This window comes from Lethenteron reissneri, chromosome 30 (assembly GCF_015708825.2).
Source record: "Lethenteron reissneri isolate LAM-NWPU_2019-01 chromosome 30, ASM1570882v1, whole genome shotgun sequence".
NCBI lineage: Eukaryota > Metazoa > Chordata > Hyperoartia > Petromyzontiformes > Petromyzontidae > Lethenteron > Lethenteron reissneri.
Window position 1 is genome coordinate 12826696 of NC_083808.1, and position 20630 is coordinate 12847325.

General features: G+C 47.3%; 1 protein-coding gene across 3 annotated transcripts in view; it reads left to right on the forward strand.

Moving 5' to 3' along the window:
* LTA4H (leukotriene A4 hydrolase) overlaps positions 1 to 20630 on the forward strand; it is a 129664-nt gene that overhangs the window by 106192 nt on the left and 2842 nt on the right. For all 3 annotated transcript variants that reach the window (XM_061563076.1, XM_061563077.1, XM_061563078.1), the window contains 6 exons: positions 1250 to 1353; positions 2322 to 2392; positions 9611 to 9665; positions 10654 to 10749; positions 14569 to 14651; positions 17420 to 17524. In XM_061563076.1, coding sequence (XP_061419060.1) covers positions 1250 to 1353; positions 2322 to 2392; positions 9611 to 9665; positions 10654 to 10749; positions 14569 to 14651; positions 17420 to 17524 — 514 coding nt within the window. The remainder of the gene's footprint in view (positions 1 to 1249; positions 1354 to 2321; positions 2393 to 9610; positions 9666 to 10653; positions 10750 to 14568; positions 14652 to 17419; positions 17525 to 20630) is intronic.

Sequence of the window (20630 nt, forward strand, 5' to 3'; positions counted from 1 at the left end):
AGGGGGGTGATGTCACCGAGAGAGGTGGCGTGATCAGGGCACTTCTCGATGGGAATCGGAATGAGGTGGACATTTGTGGTGTGAGCTCGTGGATAATGAAGTACAGCGAGGCCCCCCGGACTTTGGCTGGTGGACTCACTACACCAGGGGTCGGGAACCTTTTTGACTGGGAGAACCATAAAAGCCAAATATTTCTAAATATATTGCATTGAGAGCCATATAGTATTTTTAACGTATAATAAATTAAATATGTCTTACTTTTAATGCGACTTCTGGTGCCGCGTGGTTTTGCTGATGGCCTTGTAGTCTGGTTCATACGTGGTGAGGTTGAGCTTCATGCAGGCGTTGAGGCCCCGTGACCCGTGAAATTTATCTTCAAAACTAATTTCTGTTTACTTAAAAATGACACAGTATTATTAAGCAATATCACAAGTATTTTAAAATCAGTTCCAAACTGATTTTTTATTTTATTTTTTTCAACTCAAAATTTTTCTGGGAGCCATATGCCGTCACCAAAAGAGCCATATATGGCTCGCGAGCCATAGGTTCCCGACCGCTGCGCTACACGATGCAGAATTCATAGTCGTGTCAATGATGGCAAGCTGTCCAGGTCCTGAGGCAGCAAAGCAGCCCCAAACCATCACATTCCCACCACCACCATGCTTGACGGTTGCGATGAGGTTCTTCTGTTCTAAAGCAGCGTTTGGTTTTCGCCAAACATAACGTTTCTATTTGATGCCAAAAAGTGCTACCTTTGACTTGTCTGTCCAGAGAACATTGTTCCAGAAGTCTTGTGTATCATAGATGGCAAACTTCAGTTGGGCAACCAATCCTCTTTTTAGAGAGCAGTGGTTTTCTCCTCGCTATCCTTATATCAACACCATTCTTGTTTAGTATTTTTCTGATAGTTGAGTCATGAAGACTCGCATTGGCCAAGGCGAGAGTGGCCTGCAGATTCTTGGGTATTTCTTTGGGGTTGTTCTTTGTGTCTTCCTTGATCATTTTCTGGTTTGTTTTTTTAGGCATTGCCCCCCGTGCCCCCCCCCCCCCCCCCCACAAGCTCTGCCCATTCACAAGACCATCAAGGGCGTCATTGCGGAGAATATTTTATATATATAAAATTAAAAATATCAACATACGATATGTCCCCATACATCGAATTTGAATACATATATATGAATAGCAAAGGACATTTGCCCCGAAATATGAATTGTGGATTTTCTGTGTTGTGTCTTATTTTCTTCTCCAGATGTCTTCATTGGCTTTGTGAAGGCTTACATTGAAAAGTTTGCTTACAGCACTGCCACAACGGAGCAGTGGAAGGCGTTCCTCTTCGAGTACTTCAAAGACAAGGTAGGCAGTCGACTGGTCGGGGTCTTTCAACAGTCGGCGAGGCGAGGCTGCTTTGCCCTCCGTCAACTTTGGTGCGATGATAATCACTACGCGTGTGACATTTCCATTGATACAAATGCATCACTCACGCTTACATTTTATGCAACGAACTGGCTGTCCCCTGCTGATGTTGGTTGTAATTACCAGCAAAACATCACGGATATCGAATTGTCAACGTTGTGGGTTGACTCCAACACACCAACATGCTGTACTAGTAACTAATTGGCATGTTATATTTACGTGACAAACCTTACTAATTGGCTGTTTCGGGTGGTGGCGGTTTTAATGACACATTTATATTTAAGCTTTCTATCCCAAAAAAGTTCTTATGAGTGATATTTGCATCTGGTAATTAAATGCTATCAACATCATTCTGCCTGTGAATGGTTCATGGAAGCCGTAAAGATTGCTAGTAACCCTGCAACCAATACAGATCCTTTGAATACCAGCATTAACATGATTAATTCTTAAATCGAATCATGGCCCTGGATTTTGTTTGACAATTCACTGAATAGTGGAAGGGCTAATATTAAACAAAAATAATAACTTCATGCTTGAAAGTGTCACTCAGTCTCAAATAACTTTCTGGAGGGTCCTCTTGGGAGTGGGAAGTTATTTGTTGCTTTGAGTTGTTTAAATGCATGAAGAAACCGGATCTCGTGGTGAAAACGCCCACGTTTTCATGACAATGACTGTTTCGTCAGAGGGCAGTCATTGCTGACTTCCCCCAAACCAGCACACAATTTATCAACCGGGATTTGAAGTCGCAACCTTCCAAATGTGAGTGAAGAGCTCTAACCAGAGTGCCACCCTGATGTGTATTGTGGTCGTATTGTGGTCGTCTGAAGCCCTCTTGTGTGTGGCAGATTTAGATTCATTGCTTTTTTGTGCGTCATTAACATTGGTGTTTGTCTCCTCCCTGTCCCCAGGCCGATGTTCTCCAAGCTGTGGATTGGAAGGCATGGATTTATTCTCCAGGAATGCCACCTGTGAAGCTCCAGTACGTTTGTCAAAGCGCTTATGGCTGTGCTAAGGTGGCCTTGATAATGCGTTGCCTCTTTTGGAACACTAAGTCACTGCTGCTGAGATCCCGGGGAAGGACAACTAACAAAACACAAAAAGCAGTTCTTAAGAAATTAATTTTTAATCTTGATTTTAAAGTGCATAGCTCCAGTGACTTCCTAATATCGGATGGAAGAACATTCCAGACGGCCGCAGAATCGCATCTGAAGCGTGCAAAGTAGTGACGATAGTTAGCCAAAAGCCACTGCGATGATGACCGGAGTTCACGTGATACGTTATGTTCCTTGATGAGATCAGCATCTTCAGTCCCATGCAACTCACCATCAACCACTATTGTGTTTTGTATTACTTACGATGTTACTTTAACATTTGGCATGTTGGATATACCTGCTGCCAAACGTCTGGCATTGCTGCTAGAACATCAGGGATGAAGCTGTCGTGTGATGTTCTTCCCCCGCACCTCCGATGAGCACGGTTGGCTTCGTATGGTGGGAAATAAGTACATACACCTAGCCAACTCAGAACTTGCCAGTTTGATTTTCCAGTGCAGCCGTGAAAACAAAGGGCAATGTTTCCTAAATCCACCCTCCTCTGTCCATCCAACAGTCTAAATGGGTCAACCCGCAGTTTGTCGGCAGGCCGTGTGCAGTGGGGTAAAGTGTGGCTATTCTCCTCGCACCTTCCAAGATGCCTGAGCAGCGTGGAAGAGTAGGCCAAGTGCCCTCTATGGGGGCTCTCTAGGGCTTCCTCAAGCAGAGAGGCCCTTCTGCCTGCAGTTGCATGGCAACCTCGGTGACTTAACGTCATCCCCGCGTGGCAGCGTGCTCGTCCAGCACATGCCCGCGCGCGGATTAAAAAACTCTCCACTTTGGCGAGCGAATTCGTGCCGAGCTCAGACGACTTTCTTGGGCGCCTGCTGCTCGCAGCGGCCACAGCTGCCTCCGGGCTCTCTCTCGAGGCAGACGTGCGTGTGGGTTCGTCGCCCACGTCCGAGATGCCCCCCGCCACAGAGGCCGCCGAGAGTGAAGCCTGCGCGGCATTCCTGCGTGTCATCGCCACGCGTCGCCGGTCTCCATAGCCAAACCCTTGAGAGTTTACACTGCCCCCCCCCCTCCCGCTTGAGAACATTAAACTACAACAACAACAATGTGCCATTTGGTTGGTAACATTGCTCTTTTTCAGATGCGACCTGGCCACAAATGATAGCCCAACGAAGTGGCTTATCACGTGGAAATTTATAGCAGCCAAATACTAAAAACGCACGTTGATTCTAAATGTGGAAGAATAAATCGGAGGACCCGGAGAAAAATCTATGCGACCATGAGCAGAACAATCCAAATATACAGGCATCAGGATCGGGATGGAACCCACGACCTCCTGTATACCAGGCGAGCTAGTTAACATCTTGCCACCGCGGCATCCTAATTTCTGCTAATATGTTGCCTTTAATTGTATGTACGGATGTGTTGAACTTCTTTCACACCGTACGTAGCCCACCGTGCTAATCGGAGGTGTGAGGGAAGGACAACAAACTAGGCACAAAAAGCAGTTCTAAAGAAATTCGTTTTTAATGTAGATGATGAAGAGTGTTCCAGACAGCTGCGGAAGCGCAGCTGAAAGCGCGCCGTGCGGTGACCGTCTTTGTTCAATGGTTAGTAAAAAGCCGCTTCCAGGATGACCGAAGTTCGCGCAATGATTTATGGTCCTTGACGAGATCAGCGAGGTATTGTGGTTCATTTCTGGCAAGCACTTTGTGGGTAATGAGTGGGACCTGATTATTAATAGACTGAGTCATTTGAAGAGGAGCAGCTGTATTCAGAAAAAAAAATCACTTCTTAATGACCGTTAAGAAAAGTACGTGGGTGTTAGCAGTACACATCGCTTGAATGGATAATGGCCATTTTGACAACACGCGTGGTTGAATGACAGCCAACGGAATAAATGTGTCCAGGAGATGGCCATCGTGGAGATGGAGCAGGAAGTGAGATGGATTGTGTCATCGCAGGACCGTGAGAGAAAGTTTATGACATAGAGGAACCTTCATTCCAGCAACGGATACACGATAGCTGGCGATGATGAATATACATTTATATACAGTGTCTCCATACTCTTTGGTTCTTTCGGTAAAGTCACGTAGGTATGAAATAAAATAAATCGCGACGTTTCGGGCGCAACACAAGCGTCCGTCATCAGGTGGGAAAGCATGCTGACATTTCCAGTTGTGCTCCTCAGCCAGTGGTGTATTTTCCGCATTCATATGGCAGAGACCAGTCTATTCAAATGACAGATCATTGTTGACTCTCCACCAAGTGATGCAACCTCACCAGGTGGTACTCACTCGTTTTAGGGACCCCCAATGGATCATGATGACGACGATGATGATGATTACTGATAACTCTGGCTACGGATTTGAACGAATTTCCTTCCATTTCTACGACCGAAAACCAGTGCTAGAAAAACAAAATCATCATTCCCATGACAGTGAAAGATGTACATAGTCACCGACGTCAACACAATTCAAAGCGCAATTTGGACGTATGGTGTTGAAATGTCTTCGCTAAAACACGCCCAACGCTGTTAGTTTTTTTTCCTCTCGGTGCTGCCATAATTGCTGCGGACGAGCAAAGACATTTGCCTCGAGGAGATTGCCGGCCTTTCCGTAGCTATAGCAACACAGTCGCAATGAGAAGAAGAGGAAAAATTGCTGCCCGAGTTTAAACTTGCTGTGAGGTTTTGAGCTTTTGACGCTCGCCACTCGCTCGGGTTTGGCCAATGTCCAACGTTGAAAAGTTTAGCCATGAGCTCTTGAGGGCTAATGTTAGGTTTAAAGTTGGAATTGTGTTCAAGGTTTTATTTAGGCGCGGCGGTGGTAAGATGTTAACTACCTTCGCCTGTTAAATACCTCCAAATTACCATCAAAAGCCTCTGCCAGTTACATGATTGTATTAACCATTATCCTATCATCCGCCTCATTGTTGCGTGATGCGGTGCCACTCTGGCGAGATGTTAACTACCTCGCCTGGTATGCAGGAGGTCGTGGGTTTGATCCCGACCCTGACGCCTGCTGTATATTCGGAGTCCGCGTGTTCTCCCCGTGGCCACGTGGATTTTTCTCCGGGCCCTCCGTTTTTTTCCTCCACATTTAGAATCAACGTCACTACGCGTTTAGAGTGTTTGGCTGCTGTACATTTCCACCCAATGAGCCACTCCCGTTGAGCTATCATTTGTGGTGGCCAGGGCACTTCTGAAAAAGAGCCACATAGCTCAGTGGGCCTCACCTGGTCAAATCAATAAATAAATAAGGCTCTGCCCCCTTTCTCTTGAGGCTCCGTGCCATCTTCTTCAAACCCCGCCCCCTCCTATTTAGACCACGCCCCTGTTTCTCTAGGCTCCACCCCTGTCTTCTGGCAAACCGATCGTGGTTTTAAAGTTCCCAATCTCTTCAAGTAGACACCAAAGAGCACGTGACGTAATTCCTAAGAGCAGGTAATGGCGTTCCATTTAAATACCACAAATCCAGAGTTTAAATGTGTGAAAGCAATTGCCATATTCACCGGATTGCAAGGCACATCTTTTCCCACTGCAAATTAAAGCAGGAGTTGGGGGCGGGGGGAGCTTTTTGATCTGGTATAAGTGTGCGTGTGTGTGACCAGATCTGTGTCACTTTATTGACACCGTGCACACGTTTCAGTTGCGTCTCATTCCCCAAGCTTCTTATCATCCCAGACGACGCTGTACTTGACGTTACGGCATCCTGAACCAGTGAATATTTTGGTAACGCAAACTAAAAAGGGGATTAAGGGCTTTTTATTTTATCAATCGTTTAAATGAAACGACATCATTCGATGACCAACATGCCTTCCCGATGAGCCTGTTCTTAGTCACAGAGCCGACCGTGCTGTGTTCACGGGATGTTGCTTGTCTCCTTTGTGGCCTCGCTTCCGGCCATGGAGGTCATGCACGGCCACAAATCCAAAGCTCGCAACGCCGTTTGATTTTGCTCCAATCTACTCCTCGTCATCAAAGCCGTCACCATGACAGAGCCGGTTGTAATTATTGGCGAAACGTCGTACTCGGATTGTAAATGTGGATTTGCTCTCCAACACACTGATGTGCTGTACTAGTAACGAATTGGCACGTTCTGTTTACGTGACAAACTTTACTAATTCGCTGTGTTGGATGATGGCGGGTTTAACGACGCATTTATATTTCCGCGATCTAACCCAAAGAATATATATTATGGATGATATTGGTCGCGAAAGCCTACTACGTGTTAAACTAATTCTCGTGTTTTAGCATCAGCAAGAAAGATGGTGGGTGCCGAGTTGGCTCCCGATCGGGATTTTATCTTGGCAACATGATCACGGGTTTCTAGCGGTCGTGCCCTGTGTTGTTCGGCACAATGGTCCGACGTTTCAAATGACGAGCATGCCTGTCCGAATGCCAGTAACGTAGATAATAATGAGTCGGTTTCCAGAGGTCATGACCTATGTTGTTCGGCACGATGGTCCGACATAATGGCCAGTCTGCCTGTCCGAGTGCCAATCACGTAGACGACAGTGAGTAGGTTTTCAGCACTCGTGCCGTGTGTCGTTTTGGCACGGTGTCCGACGTTTCTAATGGCCAGTGTGCCTGTCCGGCACGATGTCCGACATTTAAATGACGAGTGTGCCTGTCCGAATGCCAGTAATGTAGACGACAGTGAGTAGGTTTTCAGCGGTCGGGCCTTGTGTTGTTCGGCACGATGTCCGACGTTTCGCTGTGCCTACCTGGAGCTTCTTCAGGAACTATATGGGTGGCACAATACTGAACAATATGCGGCAGAGCCCACACACGAGAGCGCTCTGTGGTTCTGCTGAGCCGTGGGTTAATACAGCTCTGTCATGCAATAGAAATCATCATCATCCTGGGTGTCCTCTCTTCTGCTTTAATAAAGGATGGCCGGAAAAAAATCGATACATTTGAGCCCAGCCCAAACGAATAAGTAAATAATTAAATATTTAGCGACTGATAAGAGGGAAAAATGCGTTGACCTTTGTTTTTTTTTCTTCTTATCGGTGCAGATTAAATTCACATGTTTACCCGAGATGACTGTGCAGAAATGCGTTTTTTTTACTTTCCGCTTGGTGGCATACATCACCCACGACATTCCATTTGGCCCTCACCTTCATATTCAATCAAAGGCTTTCGAATTTTATTGTTCCGTTTTGCACGTAGTAGGACTGTCGCGACCAATATTATCCATAACAGAGGTTTTTTGGGTTAGATAGCGTAAGTAGAAATGCGTCGTTAAACCCGCCACCACCCGGCACAGCCAATTAGTAAGGTTTGTCACGTAAACAAAACATGCTAATTGGTTAGGAGTACAAGTACATCACACCTCGTGTGTTGGAGAGTAAACCCACAACGTTTACAATTTGAGTACCGTGGCGTTTCTACGGGAATTACAACCAGCATCGTCAGGCGACAGCCAGAGTTGTGGAGAAATCCTCCTGTTTCGGTCTTAAATAGAGGGGGATAAATGTGATGTCGTCACTTGTGAGCCAATTGGGTGCGAAGGCCAAATTCATACATTATGTATTTTATTTTTCCCATTCCACTTCAAAGTTGGCAGATCTTGCTTCGGTAGTGCGGGCGAGTATTTTCCTGACCAACGCAAAACAATTCGTAGGGTCCTCTGGTCAGATGCTTGGTTAGGGCTCGGCTGCCCGCCGGTGTAATGGGGCCGGTGTATTGCACCATCTCCCGTGGAGAGCTGTGGGGCCATGCCATCTCTGATTTCATCAGCTCTTGGCAGGCAAACAGAACTGAACCCAGTTCGTCTTTGGATGAGCCACGGGAAGTCCTGAGGTCAAATTCTGCTGCTGCAATATGTGGTGTTTGTTGCTCAGGATTAATGAATCTGCTGTCTGTAAGAGCTCATTTGTGTTTTTTGTGGGTGCTGAGCTCTGTGGATCTCAGTTGCTAATCAAGAGGTTTAAAAAAGAGAATAGTTTATTCTCTATCTCAAAAGTGTGTTAGGCAGCACACGTCCACATTGGCTGCTCAGATGCAATTGTGGAAATTCCCCATTCTTATGGCAGAGGCCAATCTCTGCTTAGGATGGTGATGAGGGTTGATGCGCTGAGTCAAATGCCAACCAGAAATATTATTTTGAACCTTCTGTGAGCGTGTGTTGAGTACCACGATAGAGGGCCTACAAACAGTGCAACGTGGCCAGCAACAGGGAACTGGTGCGATGATAGTCGGTGAAAGCTGACGAGCTTCTTGAATCGATATAATCATCGGCTTAACGCTATAACGTGTTTTCGATATAACACGTTTCTTCTATGAGGGAACACTTTTCGCGCACCGTGATAATGCATTGAGAGGAGGAAACTTGCATCTCTAACTTGGTGACCTGAGAGAGCATTATCCCTCCTGAGCCACACCCAGCCTTCTCAAACAAATCTCCCACGATGGCCAAGCATCTCACATTGTTCATAGATTCCTTCCAGAATCATGGCTATCTTGTATTAGGGAAACTTTCTTCCTGTCTGTGGATTTCTCTGCATGTTGTGGATTTACTCTCCCCACACACCGATGGGCTGAAGCAGTAACCAATAGGCGCGTTGTTTACGTGACGAACCTTACTGGCTGTGTCGGGGTGGTGGAGGGTTATGACACATCTAAACTGACACGATTAACCCAAAAACCTTTATCATGAATAATATTGGTCGCGAAAGCCTACGTATCAAACTTATCTGTATTTCTTTAATATCTAAATCCATTTCATATATCAGCTAAACTACCTTTACAGCAGGGCTATCTTCAATTAGTCTTCCAGGTTTTTGCTGTAAATCTGAGGTGTCCCATCAGACACTTTGTTGTTATTTGATGGCACTGGTTACATCGCTAGACTCGGCATTGGAAGGCTGAAAGTTCAAAATTGTGATAAACCCAACAGCCCTGCGGGCTCATTGAATTGTCCTAGGAATGTGGAATTTCCACTCCTAGCTTAGCTCGGCCATGCAGACGAACACCGCCAACATTTGTTTGAGCAGGGAAACTTAGAGTAGTTTAAAACTCTTTATATTGTTTTTTTTAATGTAATCACCATATAATTTGTCAAAAACATACAAATACATCTGTCCCGGATCTGCGTTGCGAATAGCAGATGATAGATGATGATAATGAGGTTGCTTTTTTTTTCCAGATACGACACCACCCTTGCAGATGCTTGCTCTGCGCTGGCGGCACGGTGGAGCCAGGTAACGACACATTCCCTTTCTCGCCTTTTCATAAACTTAAGCAAAGGTTTACTTGAAATTCAGCAATCATTCAAACATGTACAAATGATCCGTTTTTGTATTAGGCATGCCTGGTTGCTGGTTGGTAATGGTGTTTATCCAAGGCTCAGTTTGCACATATCATCAGTTGTATAATTGTGTTTACCAAAAGCATTGTTTAACACGTGTGATGATCATGAATTCTGGTGCCTTTGTGAGCAAACTTGCCGTGCGTGTTTTACCCAAGTTGGTCTCGAGTCCAACTTGCAACCTTTTTAAATCCTTTATATTAAGTTCGCTTGCTTGCTTGCTTGCGTGCTTGCGTGCATGCTTGCTTGCTTACGACCGTGCAAATCTTTCGGTCGTTTTTTAACCCACTTCCCGTGATCCAATCGAGCTGACATTTTCCACACAGACTCGTTGTGCGTGACAATTAATTTTCGTGAAATCTTTTTTCCAAAATTTTACACTGTTTAGGTAATTTTTTAAAAATATTTAATTACCAATTGCTTAATGCTGGCAGACAATCATCTGACTCATAGGTGGCAGCCATCTCAAGCCAGAGGACGAGAGGACTCTAGCCGCCACGCATATAAAGATTTGAGAGTAAAAAACTTTGTTTTTACGGGTTAATTTTTTTACTAAGTCCAGCTAACATGACCGCTAGTTCACTCTCCCGTTGGTCTTGCAGTGACTGCTTCATCAGCCAATCCGAGGATGCCGAAAGCCTCCTCCAATTTCATTCACGCCCTCGTTTCTCCAATCCATGTTTCGGACGTCTTTCCGGTTTCGCTGTTACTTTGGCGAAATAGAGAGCCTTTGAATATGCGTTACGTGTACGTGCAACTATCCGTATAACTCTGTGTACGTCCAACCGAAAAACACGCAAGGATATATGTTGGCCCTTTATTCAATTGAATGCGGGGACACTGACTATTTCGTGTGTGCGTGTGTTCTTGTGGCTTTTTAGACAAAAGATGCGGATCTGGCCTCTTTCAATGCTGACGACTTGAAGGACTTCTCCTCCAATCAGAAAGTAGAATTCCTGGCACTTCTTTTACTGCAGGTAACACTTGCATCACGGTGCACCGCAAAACACAATCATTGTCACTACACTCGGGAATTCATCGTCGGTTATGACAATTTGAGAATATTTATTTCTCCTGGAGGAATCTGATGAGCTATGAAGCTCTTTTCACAAATTTACACAAGTAGCAAATAGAGAAGAGCAATCCGCTCACAGTTGCCCGGTTACAAGTAAAAATTCCGTCGGGGAATATGTAACGTTTTCTTTCCTCAGTGCCTCTGATTAGCATGGTTGGCTCCGTATGGTGTGAAAGAGGTTCAACATACATAGACGCTTTGTGGAAAATTCAATGATTATGCTAATGGGAGACTTGACATAATAACACAGCAATGTGGAATTTCCACCACTGTTTCAGGGCCTTCAAAAAACTCTCACACTCATCAACAACACTGCCTTAAAAGAAAAACTAATAGAGTGGTCCCTCAGTTTACGATGCCATCGATTGACGACATTTTGATTTACGATCCGCTTCCCATCAGGGTCTGATTGTTTCTATTAACGATACATTTTCGATTAACGATATGTTTATGATATCACGAGGCCACCAATTTCGGCCAATCGGAGCGCTCCTAAGTGGACTCGGCAGGCCTCGGCCAATCAGCGATGCCTTTTTTTTTGCGTTTTGAGATCAACTGACTAGCTTTTTAATGTTTGATGTGCATTGCCAAAGGTAAGAATTTTTCATTTTATGCTGTTATTATGCACATTTATGCTCTATTCATTATTTATCCATGGTTTTATTAATATGAATGCTTTAATATGTTGGTATAATGTTTATTTATTAAAATTGCGTGTTTAAATATTTTAAACTATGTTTTTAGCGTGAAAAAGGTCAACTTCGGATCGTCTTGGGACAAATTAATAATTCAACGTGTGTTTCCTGTATTCGATTAACGATTATTTCAATTTACGATAGTTTTTGTATAACCAATTAATATCATTAACCGAGGGACCACTACATACTCTCCAACATTTCAGGCAATGCCCCATCTTCACAGCACACATTAATTTTTTTTGTATTTCTTATCGACACACGTGTTGAGATTTATTTTCGTTCACTGTGCGCCACCACCAACGCAGCATCGCCGAATAAATAGTTCACAACGGTGACGCTGACTTTTATTTCCCCTCGTCCAAATTAGTTTCCGCAGTGCACTCGTCGCATTGCGGTTATCTGTCCAGCGCAGCACGCCCTACAAGGCAGGGAGCCTGCTGTGAGAACGCCGAGCGCTGTTTGTTGAGTGGAGGCCGCGCCGTGCGCACCAGCCTTCTCCACGGTGCGGCTGCAACACCGGCTAATCCTCCTGCTAGCCTGGCTTCGTTATCTTACCCGTTTGCACACTGGGTGAAGGGCGCCCCCTGCTCTAACGTCCCCAGCGGTCAATGGGGCTGCCGCTGGGACCAGTTCTCCTCACCGAAGTCGACGGTGCCACACGGCAAACCTTACTCTCGTCAGCGAGCACCACTGGGTTTTTATTCCTTCATTTTTTTATCGCAGACTCGCCACTTTGTCGAGCACCCACAGAAATTGGCAGGCAGGCTCTGGAGTTGGAATTGTTGCTTCAGTAGCAATGCACTTTTTTTATTTTGCCAGGTAAGGCCCACTGAGCTCTACAGTTCTTTTTCAGAAGCGACCTGGCCACAAATGACGGTTCAACAAAGTGGCTTCTCACGTGTTAATTTATAGCAGCCAATACTCCAAATGCACGTTGATTCTACGTGGGGATGGAAAAACTGGAGGACCCGGGGGCAAACTCCCCGTGACCACGGTGAGATGATGTAAACTCCAAATATACATGCGTCAGGGTCGGGGTCGGGATCGAACCCATGACCTCCTGCATACCAGGTGAGGGACGTAACGTCTCGCCACTGCGGCGCCCATATAATCGAGTGAGAATCGTGACAGGCTCAATTCAGTTCCAGAAGAAGCTTCCCGGCACTTGAGCTGTAGCGCAGTAGCTCACGCTGCATTGTGCTGCTCACTCTCTCCCTGAGATCCATTCCCGCTCGTGACCAATAAAAGTGAATGTTTGAACCGGTTCCTGGGCCTCCCCTCGGTTAACACAGTCTTAAATGCGTACCTGGTGCAATGTGTAATCATCAGCACTGGGGAGACAAAGGCGGCCGGGCGTGGTGCTGGCCACCCACCCCTTCGTGTGCCGTTGACAGGCCTTCATAGGTGCTGCTCGCTAACAGCGCTTGCCCCAACAGCCTGTTGAGCCTACACGGCGGATCTTGTCAGTGTTGAGCAAGCCGACGATCAGCTCGGCAAGCCGGCCACTTGCAGCGCGATTTGCGGCCAGTGACGGTGCCTAGGAATTGGGACACGAGAAACTGTGAAGCCAGGCCCCGTTTGTTTATGGAAACTCGTTTATGGAAATGTGTATCTGCTCAGAGTTTGCACACGCCGATTGTTTACGGCAAGCCGGCGAGCTTTGAAAACATGTTTTTGCTGCAGTTGTGGCGGCCTGGCACAACACGAGCCTGCTTGTGTCAATATACCGACCGTGCTGCGCAAAAAAAGTGACCTCTTGTTTATTAGTGACCCTGTGGAAAGTGCCCTTGGAGTAAAATAAAAAGCAACTAAAAAGTGACTTTTTTCTTCTTCAACTCTAGACGCAGGGTAAACAAAAAAAACAACAGAGCAGCCATTGACCCAGTTCACAAGGCAGAACTTTGAAACCGGAGAGAGTTCAGAGAAGGACGTGGGCGGGAAGGGCACTCTGCCAAAAGCGTCAGTCGCCGGGGAACAGGGAATGTTAATGCACACGTGCGACGCCACGCGCGTGCAGATGCGTCTGCGGGGTGCCCCGCAGAAATGTGAGAAGATTAAAACGTGCACCGTTTATTAAGCACAATTGTGCGCGCGGATATCGTATGTTTGCCAGGCGTTCGCTGGCTCGGCAACACTGCACGTGCCGGCGGCCTGGCGTCTGGTCGTGGTTGCGTGGCACGGGGCAGTCCAAGTTGTTTGGTTTATTTTCACCGACCGTTGCACGAAGTGCTTCGTCAAAGCTTTGTTTGGTAAGACTCGGGATTTCAGTTGCGACACCAGTTCGACTGTCGAGCGCTCGTATTTGTTTTTGATCGGGATTTGCGAAAAATCATTTTGAAGTTCACCTTGCTACGTTCAGTACTGGCCACACGCACAACGCGTACGTTAATATTTACGAGAGAGGCACCTCTATGGTATGGCATTTTATTCTTGGCTGCTAAAACAATGGATGCACCTGCCACATTTTCTTATCATCTCCTCTGTCATCTTCTTCTTTATCCTCATCGTTCCATCCTTGCGTTTTGCACAGTTTCACAATATCCTTCCAGAGTGCACGTTGCACGGTCATTCAAATGTGGGAGCGCCTTCGGTGTGCGTGTGAATGTCGTGCGACGTCGGGGTATTTCCATTAGGCAAACATTGTCCTTCGCTTCCCCCTAAAGTTAAACCTGTGCATGGTGAACTTTCACTGAACGTCGTGAAACGCTGCAATAAAACACGGTGACAAAATGCCACTCGAATGGCGACACAACGTCAATGGGTGGCTGCCAATGCCACCGGTTATATCCTGCCTATTTCCAGCACACCCTGAACCCTGCACCCCCCCCCCCCCCCCCACCACAGCAAGGTTAACTGTGGCGAGACCTGCAGGGTGCAACTTTCTTTTGAGCGTGCGTTACATTGACCTGTTTTGATGGATTTGGGAGGGCATTGTGACGCGCTCGGGCAAACGGCAACGCTTGATTCCATGGTGAGCATCCCTCTCCTTGACCCGCAATCTCCGCCTCCGCCCTCTTCCCCAGCCCGCGCTGCCCGTTAAGAGCTTGCAGCGAATGGAGGAGGTGTACAAGCTGAACTCCGTCAAGAACTCGGAGATCAGATTCAGGTGTGTATCGCCCCGTAGCCACGGAGGGTTTTCACCCCGCGGTGTATACTGCGGTGTCCAAACCGACGCTGGACACAAGATTCACGAGGATCAGGAGTCACGTTCCTCTGTGCCGTGGGAGCGAGCCCTGGTTTTAGGTGCCAGAAGCTGAAGAGTCTGAATGTTTGACCTTACAAAGCCTCTTTCCGACACCGTGAATAAGCGCCTTTCAATGTCTCTAACGATGGCCATGGGAGAGCGTTGTGAGGTTTTTTTTCGTTACGCGTGTTTGTAAATTTCACTTCCGTCTTCATTGCCCATCCTCGATGTCCCAACGTCAGCTTCCAGTGTCATTGGCGGTTTTAATAACTTGTGTTTTGGGCGCTGGCGCTGCGCAGTGAAAATAGAACGTGAAGCGCGGTGGTCCTGCGCCGATCGAGTTTCTCTGAATGGCCGCATTAATTCGCAACATCTTCCTCCGCGTAATCTTATACGCGGCCAACCACGGGAGGGAAAAACAACTGTGTGCCCATTAATGCAGCACACAGACGCGCAAACACGCAAGCGTGTGTCGCAAAAGTCTCAGTTTAAAGACTTGTTTTTTGAGCAGCCTTTCTTAATGCTTTTAATTTTGGCCTACTTTATCTCCATTGTAACTTCGGGACCTTTTTGACGGTATTGAAATGATATAAAGAAAAGGATGAATCCTTTCTGGCAAGACTACAGGAGGCGTTACGATGTTAAAACACCAAATAGTCACCTATTACAATGCATTTAAGTATGGATTAACCACACATGTGCTTGTGGTAAAATGTATGAACAAACATGCTTTGATAATATGCTTTGAAATTGATTGCCCTACACCATAGCACAAGAATAGCCTCCTTTGCGGCCTTGTCTCACTGGTGCTATGGACCAGAGAACGCCAAAAGGCAAACAGCACAATGCTCACATTATCTAAACAATATTCGCTTGCACTTTTTACCACAAGTATTTAATAGTATGTAATGATGCCTTGTAATAGATGTCTTTTTGGTGTTTTAAACATACGTATTTTTTTCCAGAAAAGGTCATTGGTTACGTTTCAGGCAATAGCCCTTCTTCATGGCACATCCAAGTAAGCATCAAGCAAGCTTGGCAAATTGAGTTTTAATTAAAAACTGTGTAGCACACAATCCCGTGTGTGTTTTATGTGTGGCGGTGCCCCAAAGCTGTCGTTGTTACAGAGGCCGTAAACATGATGTAGCCTCAATGGCCTCGCCGCTCCAAACTGCACAGTTGGCTGAATTTCAGCCTTTGGGTTAGAAGTGGCATTACAGTCAATGTGCTATTTTTATTGCCATTGCAAAAATAAAAAAAGCAGTTTTTTCCTCCCAACAAATGTGTTTTGCTGATAATAAAAATCTCACGGCCCGCTGCACACTTAAGTCGACCAGTTAAAACGCGAGTGCACAAGAACATCGAGGCAACACATAGGCGGGCCTGAGTGGCTCAAGGGGGTGTGGGTGGTGGTGGTGGTGCTGGTGGTGATGCCACTGTTCACCGAGTCCGCGAGCTGAGGTGCGGTTTAATCCGACTTCGTTGTCTCAGATTCAAAAGCAGGATCTAAGCAACCTGTGGCTCCGGATCTCTTCGTGACGTCGTTCATTAAGGACCCACCGTTTTATAATCATCACGTGCGCTGCGGCGCTTGAAACACCGAGTTGTTTTTCTCTAACGAAAAAATGCCTCTTGTTATTTCGGTTGCCCCGACCCCGGATCTAAGCGGTGCAGGTTCGGTGCTCTGACACAACGACCTTAGTCCCCGGGGCCTCCACGTGGCCACCTCTGAAAAATCACGACTGCTTAAACGCAACAGGAGGGGGGGGGGGCGCGGAGCGGGGGCTCATCAAAACAGCTTTGCGCCACACCGCGACGGCTCGTGTGACCGACGTGATTTGGTTATGAAGCGCTTCGGATTTCTACGGGACACCCAATTCTACCATCAAATCCACATCTGTTTGAACAAATGCACTTGCATCCACTACGGCACACCTGACTTGCACAACATTGAATCCAGGATGGATTCGTAGATATCTACTGAATGTAGACCACTATGGTATAGCATTCTAAACTTGGCTGCCAGAGTATGTATACACATGACATCTCTTCTTGTTATCATTATCAGTGTCATCATTATCACCATCAGTAAGTACTACTCGACTATTGCCCGTCTAAGGACGGGTGTATTGCAGTAAATCTCAAACTTGCAAGCGGACAGCAGACCGCGACGTGATATATTCATAGCATCAATGCGTGTGCAATTTGTAAGGGCGCGGTGACACAGACCTATTTCATGTAAAGGTTGTAATCCCTTGTTCATCATGACGTCCTTTTTACTTTGATGTCTCAACAGCATTACGGAGATCGCGTGACGTGAGGCTTCTGCCTTTGTAGTGAGGGTTGTAAGTTGACGCCGAGGAGAGGGGAGGAGGCGCCTCGGCCCCCCATGTAGGGTGACGTCAGCCGCTAATTATTATGAATGGGGGGGTGTCCATTTGGAGGACGTCACCTGCTCATGAATATTAATGAGGGGGGCTGGTCGATGTGGAGTGACGTCACGAACGTTAAGGACAGACATTCCTGGGGGATTACAGTGGGCATTAGGATGCACCGCTCTGGAGCTGTGTTAATCGCGGCCACTGAGATGGTGAGAGTGGGCGGCGTGCTGTATGTACGTATATGTGTTGAACTACTTTTCGCCGCGCCCATATCCAGCCGTGCTAATTGGAGGTGTGGGGGTGTCACAGGTGGCTCCGCCTGGGCCTTCGCGCACGCTGGGAGGAGGCCATCCCGCTGGCACTACGGATGGCGACCGAGCAGGGCCGCATGAAGTTCACTCGCCCTCTGTTCAGGTGCCACCCTCACCTCCACCCCACTTGCCCCAACACCCACATGACACACTCCCTCCCTGCTTCCCTCCCTTAACCCCCTCCCTGCCACCCCGCCTCTCACCCTCCCTGCCACCCTCCATCCGTGTCTCCCAGCCTGCCTCCCTCCTTTCTAGAAGATGGCTTCTGTTAATGGGTGCTTCTCACCTATGTTTCCATGACCAAGGGACGTTCTGCAAATATAAATGGTTTAAATATGCATAGACAAAGTCAAACTAAACTCATCTACCTGCTCAAAGAATCACGGGGCTCTGGTTATCTTGATCGGTGGCCCAGAGCCAGTGGTAGAAATGCCACACGCTTATGACAGGGAGCAGTTTCTCTGCATGGGACAAACACCATAGGTCTTCTCTGTGCCAAGTGATCCAGCTGACCCAGGTGGTAATCACTGCATTGACTCCGGAGAGATGCCGCTGATTTTGATGATGGCATGCTAAATCATTGGTTTCCCACAAAGTGGTACTTATTTAATTGGTTCTGGAGGAATAGTGGGCCGAGGCGACCCTCTCCCATCCAGGATTTGAACTCGCAAACTTCCTAAAGCGAGTCAAGGAGCATAAACCATCACCACGCGAACTCCGCTCATCCTCACAGCAGCGGTTTTTGGCGAGCCATAGAACAAAGATGGCCACCGCATCGCGTGCTTTCAGATGCGCTTCTGCGGCCGTCTGGAATGCCACTGGAGTTATCCACTTGTAAATCCTCTAGATTGAAAACGTATTTTTTTTTTGTGTTTAGTTTTTCCTCCTTCCTCCGCACCTCCGATTAGCACCGTTGGCTACGTACGATCAGAAAGAAGTTCAACATACATGCATACAAGAGCCACAGTGGAGTCACAGCACACTGGTCCCACCCTGCAATCGCTTCTTATGCCTCATTATAATAATTATCTTAGGATTGCTCTCCGGTGTGTTTTCCGGTTGTCCTGTACAACGTCCGATGACGTTTAAATCTACGTGTTGCGAGCTTCTTCGAGAAGCGCATGAGGCTGAGAGAGGCTCCCAGCAGCGCGTTTAACGAAACGTCACCGGACGTCGTGCCGGACAGCGCCTGCTGTACGACCTGAAGACGCATCGGAGAGCTGACGCAGCTCAACCGCGAAGATGTGCGGTAGCGAGATCCCCCCCTTATTTACCCATGGCGAAATCCTAACTGAGTTGCAAGACTTTTTCAGCATGGTCTTGCCACGTGGCGGGGGGGGGGGCTTGGGGATTGATTTGTGTCCAATTCTATGAATATGTTTTGCACGTGGCCGGAAACCAGAGTACGTCTGCTTTACAAGTCGACCATTGTGAACCCAGTTGGCTGTGTTGAGCAGTAGAACTATGGCAACCCAGAGCCAGACTGCTCACGACCTAAGGCCCACTTTTACAAACCCATAGCAATTAACGAGCAGGTAAGTAATTTAATCGCTGATAGCAAACAACATTTTAACTCATGGACCTATGATTATTCTGGATTGATTATTTTTCAGAAGCATTTCTTTTCACCAGCTTTAGTTTCACAAAGTGACACAAATAGGACATGGCCTTGAATTCCCGAAGGCAGTGGGGTACCCAGGTGTTGTGGGCAGGAAGAGCCACACACAATGTGAGGGGCACCTCCGGTTAGCACGGCTGGCTACGTATGGTGCGAAAGAAGCTCAAAATGCAGTAGATCATCGATTATCCGGCGCCGGCGGATAATAGAACGGCCCACTTTTCTGATGCTTCTCAGTGAAGTTTAAACCAGTTCAGTGTTGTCTTGTTTCATTAGCAATGGCTGGGAAGGCCCCCATGCACTTACTCATTAAATGTAGCTGTTGTTTTAAACAGATTGCCGAACAAAGTTTCTGATCCCGCTTATTTATTTCCACCACATCCATTCACTTTCCTGCACACAGTGCGCCCGCCTCCTCATCTTGCCCCTCGTCATGCACGCGGAGAGAGCGGCGATGGGATTATATGACAGTGGCATGAACGTCACGTGGGCAGCACAGTGCAACTGAACTTTTAATTGAGCATTTTGCTTTGTGTGTGTGGCTTAAAATCTCGTTAAATCGGTCCTGGGAAACAGGGCACGCGGCTCGTACGATGTCGAGGTGACCAGTATTTGGATTGAAAGCTAAAACTTCGGTTGTCTTGCCATGCAGCCCGCCTTGAATGATAGCGATTTATTTATCATAGCGACTGCCCTCCTTTACTCCGGAGCGTCTCGGAGCGCTCCGCGCGCGATGAGCGAGTTGCATCATCGGCATCTCAACGCATTTGAAAGGGCACCCCCGGCGGCAGCTGTCTCCTGTGTTGACACAAAGTGCTTCAGCGCCTGGCCTTCGGAGGGCCCATCGGTCTGGCAGTAGCAGGCGACGATTGCTTTGTGCGTGATCCCAATTGAGTTATTTGCGGGGTAACGTTTCGAATTTGGCAACTTTGGAGCCACAACGCTGGTGCACAAAGGACCCCTCTCATTTCGAATTAACGGCCGGGGATCTTCGACGTCCACTGTGAAGCTGACGGCGCGTATTTCGCGGTTAATCCACCCACGGTAATGTCTGTACATGTGTCTGTTGAACTTCTTTTGCGCACCGTACGTAGCCAACCGTGCTTATCGTAGGTAATAACCGCCGGGTTCGAACCACGAACCTCTGCGCCGCACGCGCTTCCCGCTGGACCGTGTCCATAGCCTCGGCTCGCGCCAGCTTTGCACTCTGCACTTTGTCCACCCGTGCCTCATTGCCATTTTTGAATGCCGGTCAAGACTTGTCAAGGGGCCCACGAAAAAGGTATGAGATGCATACCAAGGCCAACGTGTCCGAGAGTCACTAACGCCTCCACCGACAGCGCACGTAGGCACATATTTACATCCCGCTGCCCGCTTACGTAAAATTACAGAATGTTGTTAACGGCATTTGAGATTACGTCTCGGGTGCTGGCACATGCTAGTGGGTATTTTTAGACCCAAAACTCGTTCAGCGGAGGCAGTAACCCCTATCGTTGCAATTTCCAGGTGACTCCGTAGGGCTGCTGTGCAGCAGTTGAAGCAATATTGCAAGGTTAACCTCCGCGCCTCTCTGTCCACCCAGGAGTATGAA